A 7,868-nucleotide genomic window follows, 5' to 3' on the forward strand; every position below is an offset into this window, starting at 1 on the left:
CAGGCGGATCTCTGTGAGTTTTAGGCCAGCCTGGTCTAGAAAGAGCTAGTGCCAGGACAGGAACCAAAAGCTACAGAGAAACCCTGTCTCGAAAAATAAAAAAAAATAAAAAAAAAAAACAAGTAAAAGTGATGGCTCGGCAGTTAAGAACATTTACTGTTCTATCAAGGTTTGGATCCCAGCACCCACATCAAGCTGCTCCCAACAGCCTTTAACTCAGTGCCAGGGGATTCAACACCCTTTTTTTGGCCCTTGTGGGCACTGGAATTGATATTTATATACCCACTCATATACACATAATTCAAAACTAAAAATAGGGGGTGGAGAGATGGATTCAGCAGTTAAGAGCACTTGCTGTATTCCAGAGGACCTGAGTTCGATTCTCAGCAGCCACAGGGCAAGTCTATAACACCAGTCCCAGGAGATCCAATGCCTTCTTCTGCTTCCTCTGGCCTCTGCAGACACAGGCATATGTGAGGTGCACAGACATACATGCAAAAATAAAATAAAATAAAATAAAATTCACCCATACACATTTTAAAAATTAAACTAAATTAAAAATAAATTAAAATTTTTTTTTAAAAAGTTGCTAATGGATATGTTACAGACCTTCCCTTTCTCTCTACTAGATCCCCAAGCAACCTACAAAGACTATGTCCGCAGGAAATTTCGACTAATGGAAGACCGCAATGCGCGACTAGGCGAATGTGTCAACCTGAGCCACCGCTATACTCGGCCTCTCTTAGTAAAGGAACATTCAAATCCTGTCTGGGCACAGCAGAAACTTCTAGATACGGGGTGTGGATACAACAGAGCCGAGGGCCACCAGGCTAGCGCTATCCAAATAGAGACCCTCTTTGAGCCAGATGAAGAGCGCCCTGAGCCACCAGGCACAGTGGTGTTACAAGGGGCAGCAGGGATGGGGAAGTCCATGCTGGCCCACAAAGTGATGCTGGACTGGGCCGATGGGAGGCTTTTCCAAGGTCAGTTCGATTATGTCTTCTATATCAGTTGCAGGGAGCTGAACAGAAGCCATGTCCAGTGCAGCGCACGCGATCTCCTCTCCAGGTGCTGGCCGGAGCCTGGTGCACCCCTCCAGGACCTCGTCAGGGCACCTGGTCGCCTCCTGTTCATCATCGACGGCTTTGATGAGCTTCATCCTTCATTTCATGATGCTCAGGGTCCCTGGTGCCTCTGCTGGGAGGAGAAACGACCCATTGAACTCCTCCTCGGCAGCCTGATTCGGAAATCGCTTCTGCCCCAACTCTCTTTGCTCATCACCACGCGACCCTGTGCCCTGGAGAAGTTGCATGGCTTGCTGGAACATCCACGGCATGTGGAGATCCTGGGCTTCTCTGAGGCAGAGAGGAAGGAATACTTCTACAGGTATTTCCATAACACCGGGCAAGCGAACCAAGTGTTCAGCTTCATGACGGGCAATGAGCCCCTCTTCACCATGTGTTTCGTTCCCATGGTGTCCTGGGTGGTCTGCACCTGCCTCAAGCAGCAGCTAGAGAATGGGGAGCTTTTAAGACAAACATCTCGGACCACCACGGCAGTTTACATGTTCTACCTTCTGAGTCTGATACAGCCCAAGCCAGGGACCCCAACATTCAAAGTCCCAGCCAGCCAGAGAGGCCTGGTCTCTCTGGCTGCTGAGGGCCTCTGGAATCAGAAGATTCTATTTGAGGAGCAGGACCTTGGTAAACACGGCCTAGATGGAGCAGATGTCTCGACCTTTCTCAACGTGAACATCTTCCAGAAGGATATCAAGTGTGAAAAATTCTACAGCTTCATCCACCTGAGTTTCCAGGAGTTCTTCACAGCCATGTACTGTGCCCTGCATGGCAGAGAGACAGTGAGGAGAGCGCTGGCAGAGTACGGCTTCTCAGAAAGGAGCTTCTTGGCCCTCACCGTCCGCTTCCTGTTCGGCCTCCTCAATGAGGAGATGAGACAGTACCTGGAGAAGAATCTAGGCTGGACCATCTCACCTCAGGTCAAGGAGGAAGTGTTGGCCTGGATCCGAGACAAAGCTCGCAGCGAAGGCTCCACCCTGCAGCGTGGCTCCCTAGAGCTCCTCAGCTGTTTGTATGAGATCCAGGAAGAAGACTTCATCCAGCAAGCTCTGAGCCACTTTCAAGTGGTCGTAGTCAGCAAGATCACAACCACGATGGAGCACATGGTATGCTCCTTTTGCGTGAGGTACTGCAGGAACGCAGTAGTTCTTCATTTGTATGGGAGTGCCTACAGTGCTGGCGCAGATGGCCCCCCAGAACCGGAAACCTCAGGAGCCCGGGCTCCATTAGAACCCTTGTAAGTGCCCTTGGGGAACAGTGTTCTGATTTCGTGCCTCCTTAGCCAGAGATCTGGGGAGGGGAAGGAGCTTGGGTTTTTTGTTTGTTTGTTTGTTTGTTTGTTTTTAAGATTTTGTTAGGGGCCGGGCGATGGTGGCGCACGCCTTTAATCCCAGCACTCGGGAGGCAGAGGCAGGCGGATCTCTGTGAGTTTGAGACCAGTCTGGTCTACAGAGCTAGTTCCAGGACAGGCTCCAAAGCCACAGAGAAACCCTGTCTCGAAAAACCAAAAAAAAAAAAAAAAAAATCTTTTAATTATTAAAAAAAAATTAAGAACGAAGAACCGGTGGTACATGACTTAAATCCCAACACTTGGTAGGCAACGGCAGGCAAATCTCAGAAAGATCGAGGCCAACCTGGTCTTCAAAGTGAGTTCCAGGGCTGTTATACAGAGAAACCCTGTCTCAAACAAACAAACAAACCCAAGACAGCAACAATAACATAAAAAAATCCTTTATGGGGCTAGAGAGATGGCTGAGTTAGTTAAGAGCAGGAACTGCTCATCCAGAGGACTCAGGTTCTATTCCCAGCACCCACACAGCAACTCACAACCGTGTGTAACTCCAGAACTCTCACACAGACATACATGCTGATGAAACACCAATACACAAAAAATAAAAATAAATAAGAAGATTTTTTTAATTTTTTTTTTTGAGACACATTTTTTTTCCTGTGTAGTATTGTTGGTTGTCCTGGAACTCACTCTGTAGACCAGGTATCCACCTGGTACTGCCTCCCTGGTACTGGGATTAAAGGCAGGTGTCACCACTGCCCCGCCCATTTCTATTTGTGATGTGTATGGGGGGGGGGAGATGTATGTAGGAACCCAAGGAAGCCAGAAGAGGGCACCAGCTCCCCTAGAGTTGGAGTCATTCTAAGCCATTATGAGCCCCTGCACGTGGGTGCACTCTGGTCTGTGGAGGAGCAGTAAGCCCTCTTAACCACTGAACCACCTCTCCAGCACTTATTTTATTTTTAATTATGTGTGTGTGGGTGTGGGTATGTGCACATGAGGCCAGAAGAGAGCGCTGGCTCTCCTAGAACTGGAGCTTGAGAGAGTTATGAGCAGTGAAACCTGAACTAAGGTCCTCTCTTAAGTACTGAGCCATCCATCTCTCGGTGGCTTGGGATTTTCAGTTTTTTATTTAAGAACTCTGATTACATTTATTTATTTTGTACGTGTGTATGTAGGTGCAGCGTCATGGCATGTGGGACTCACTTCTCTCCCTCTACCACTTGGGTCTCAGGGACTGAACTCAGGCCATGAAGCTTAGTGGCAAGTGCCTTTACCCGCTGAGCCATCCTGCTAACCCTTACACTTCATTTTATTCAGTTTTAGTATCTGTGTGTATCTCTTTCTTTATATGTGTCTCTGTGTCTCTTTCTATGAGTGTATCTCTATTGGTGTGTGTCTGTCTCTGTCTCTCTGAGTATGTCTCTCTGTGTGGTGTGTGTGTGTGTATGTGTGTGTGTGTGCCAGAGTCCAGCTCCAGTGGGGTTCAGCTCCCAAAGAGGAGGTGTGGAGCCAGCCAGGGAAAGAGACTGGCAGGATCTGAGGGTGAATCCAGGATGGCTGCCCCTTTATTGAAAATAGGCTACACTTTATATACTCTAACTGCATTTTAGCTTAACCACAAGCAATATTGAAAGCAGGCAATGATTCTGGTCTGAAAGCAATCATCAATGTCATTACAATATTTCTCTTGAGGCAGAAAGCAACAAGTTTAGCGAGAATATAAATGCCTACGGTCCTCCAAGATTCAGTAACCGCACCAAGCACCTGTTCCACTTCTTCCTACATGGTCAGGAGGCGTCAGACATTGAATCCCAAGAACCAAGCCCATGAGAGCAATTTCCATTTTTTAGGGGGCATGATGTAGTTTTTTGTACCATGAGCACCACAAGCATTGAGCTGTTTTCTAATTGCATTCCTTTGTGCCTCAGTCTTATAATATGGCTTGTTACCCTCTTAAGCTTCCAAAAGGGAAGGTCCTGACATCTTCCTCTTTTTCCATTCCGATTCCTTCAATGTATGTGTCTCTGTGTGTCAGAGGGGATCAAGCCAGTCTAACTTCCTTTTTTAAAAAAAAAAAAAGATTAGGACAGGCTCCAAAGCCACAGAAAAACCCTGTCTCGAAAAACCAAAAAAAAAAAGATTTATTTATTTTTTATGCACACAACTTTCTGCCTCCATTTATACCCATACGCCAGAGGAGGGCGCCAGAGCTCATCACAGATGGTTTGGAGCCACCATGTGGTTGCTGGGAATTGAACTCAAGACCTTTGGAAGAGCACGCAATGCTTTTAACCACTGAGCCATCTCTCCAGCCCCCCCAGTCTAACTTCTTAATGGATTCTGTTCCCCTTGGGGCTGATCAGAGCTTGCTACTCGTCCAGTAAGCCACTATGCTTATTAACTGAACTTGTGCCCTGAATGGTTTTAGGTTCTTGATATGGCCCCATTGTTTCTCTCCATTGTCTACCCTGGGACCAGGTAAGCCCAGTTAGTAAGTCTTTAATGTCTCTCTTCCTGGTGTAATGGGGGTGGGGAGGGCACAGTAGGGAGTCCTGTGTGGAGAGTAGGCATATCTTGCTATGTAGTTCTGCTGTAGCAAGGACTTTTTTCCAAAGAATTATTTCATTTAAAGAGACTGCCATTGTATATGTTCTCATCCTACACCAAAGCTCACACAAAATTCCCAAAAAATAAGGCATAAGGAACTCCCCTAGCACACAGTGAGAATCAATAAGTAGCAAAAAGGTGGTGGAGAGCTGTGATTCGCAATTCAAAATGCTGGAACTTTGCCCAGCAGCAATGGTCGCCACGTGGTCTGTGCCGTGTGTGTGTGTGTGTGTGTGTGTGTGTGTGTGTGTCTTTATGCCTCTCTGTGTTCCTTTGCCTCTCTCTCTCTCTCTCTCCCTCCCTCTCTCTCTCTCTCCGCTCCCCCCAAGACAGGGTTTCTCTGTGTAACCCCGGCAGTCCTGGAATTCACTGTAGACCAAGCTGGCCTCTAACTCAAAAGATTTACCCACCTCTGTCGAGTGCTGAATGCTGGGATTAAAGGTCTGTGCCACCACCACCCAGGTGTCTTCTACTCTGTGTGCGTGTGTGTCTTGTGTGCAGGTGCTCCAGGGCAGGTGTTATGTATGTGGGTTCTATGCCTCTGGGTGGGTTCTGGGGATTCAGAAGGTCAAGTGTCAGGCTTATATAGCAAACTTTTTCCGTGCTCAGCTGTCTCACCGGCTCTACTTTTGTTTTTGAGTCCCATGTAGCCCAAGTTTGTCTCCAACTAGGTATGTATTGGGAGATGATTCTGAACCCCTGATTCTCCAGCCTCCCCCTCCCAGGCTCTGGAATTACATGTATTCACCACCATGCCTGCCTGCTTTGACAGGGTCTCACCCTGGCAGTCCTCCTGCCTAGCCTCCGGTGTTAGGATTACAAGTGTGAGTCACCATGACCACCAGCCAAGGATTTTGTTGCCTCTCATCCAGGCCCTCAGCCCACATCCAGGAATTCTGTGACACTGTTTTGATTGTCTCACTAGGAAGCCGGCGATACTACTGACATCTAGTGGCAAGACGTGGGAATATGCTTCGAATTGGCACATTAGGCAGGGTGGTTCCGGCCAAACATAAGACGGTCCCTAATAATACTCAGTGGGGTCCATACAAAGTGGTCTCCCAAACATGTATGGTGGCCCCTATAACAAAAAAAAAAAAAAAAGACCAATAATGCAAGAGCCTAAACCTGCGCCTAAACAATACCCACTGATACTAACTGGAGCTCATGATAGGGAGACTGTTATTACAAACCTTTCAGCAGAGCGTGGTGGCACGTGCCTTTCATTCCAGCACTCCAGAGGCAGGCAGACATAACTCTCTGAGTTTAAGGCCAACCTGGCCTACCTAGTGAGTTCCTGGACAGCCAGAGCTACATAGTGAGACCCTGTCACAAAACAAAACAAAAACATAGAAAGTTAGGAAAGAAAAAAGACATAATAGAAAAATAAAAGAACTGTCTCTCTGAAGTCAAGCATGATACCTCACGCGGCTGTAATCCCAGAAATTGGGAGGTGAAGGACAGAGGATCTGGAGTTCAAGGTAATCCTCAGGTACACAATAAATTAAGGACCAGCCTGGGCTACATGAGACCCCATCTCACCCCCGTACACACATATACACACACACACACACAAACACACACACACACACAAGAATAATCTAAGGCTTGGAGTTTGAGATAAGTTGAAAATAGCAGAGAAAAGGAGATGATCTATAAAAGGCCATGATGCTTCCTGAGCTGCTTAGTGAGTTCCGGTGTCAACCTTAATGATTACGCAGACTACTGAACGAGCCGTCCTCTACCCAGACAGGAGAGGAACACACTTCCTGATGTCTACAGTGCACATCTCTCAGCAGCGGTCTGCACCAACCCAAACTTGGTCGAGCTGGCCTTGTACCGCCATGCCTTGGGCAGCTGGGGCGTGCGGCTGCTCTGCCAAGGCCTCCGACATGCCAACTGCAAGCTTCAGAACCTGAGGTGAGTCCCAGCTGCAACATGAGCTTCTCGAGGTCCCCACCACCCTCTCCCATGAGGCTCATCTAAGGACACACAAGGTGGGGTATCTGATTGCCATGGCTCCTGTGGCAGTATATTACAATGGGGTAGCCTCTTCTTCCACTTTTAAGAAGGTTCTAGGTTCTAGGAATCAAACTTGTCTTGTCAGGCTTGCATACCAAGCCATCTCCAGTGCACCACTTACTTATTATTTTTTATTTTGGTTTTTCGAGACAGGGTTTCTCTGTACCTTTGGAGCCTGTCCTGGAACTAGCTCTTGTAGACCAGGCTGGCCTCGAACTCCCAGAGATCCGCCTGCCTCTGCCTCCCGAGTGCTGGGATTAAAGGTGTGCGCCACCACCACCCGGCCAGTGTATCACTTTTATTTTTCTTCTTCACGACAGGGGTTCTCTGGGTAGTCCTGACTGCCCTAGACCAGGCTGGCTTCAAACTCAGAGATCTGTCTCCTGAGCACTGGGATTAAAGGCATGTGCCACCATTGGCTTATAGCTTTAAAAATACATATATTTATTATTATTGTTTTATATGTATGTCTGCATATGAGGACAGAGGTGTATTAGAACTAGAGTTCTATTGTATTGGAGCTAGAGTTCTATAGTATAGGAACTAGAGTTCTATTGGAGGACTGAAACAAGAGTTACAGGCAGTTGTGAGCTGCTTGACGTAGGTACTGGAAATTGAATTTGTGTCCTCTGCAAAAGCAATATATGCCTGCAACCGCTGATCCTTCTCTCCAGCCTGACAACCTTATATTTTGAAGCAAGCTCTTAAACTGAACCTGGAGCTTACCCCTGGAATCCACTTGCCTCTGCCTCCTCTGTGCTAGGCAGGGGTCTACACTGAGCTGCACCCCCAGCCCTTCACTGGGGGAATTCTCAGAAAGGGGTCTACCACTGAGCCACACCCAGATTTTTTCCTTGGGTGCTGGGGAT

General features: G+C 47.6%; 1 protein-coding gene across 1 annotated transcript in view; it reads left to right on the forward strand.

The window, feature by feature from the left end:
* The window catches only part of Nlrp12 (NLR family pyrin domain containing 12), a 26,877-nt gene that overhangs the window by 7,403 nt on the left and 11,606 nt on the right, over positions 1-7,868 (forward strand). Inside the window, exons 2-3 of the mRNA XM_005371419.1 lie at positions 630-2,313; positions 6,727-6,897. Of these exons, the coding sequence (XP_005371476.1) occupies positions 630-2,313; positions 6,727-6,897 (1,855 nt within the window). The remainder of the gene's footprint in view (positions 1-629; positions 2,314-6,726; positions 6,898-7,868) is intronic.

Source organism: Microtus ochrogaster, unplaced genomic scaffold (assembly GCF_000317375.1).
Source record: "Microtus ochrogaster isolate Prairie Vole_2 unplaced genomic scaffold, MicOch1.0 UNK108, whole genome shotgun sequence".
In the NCBI taxonomy this organism is placed as follows: Eukaryota; Metazoa; Chordata; class Mammalia; order Rodentia; family Cricetidae; genus Microtus; species Microtus ochrogaster.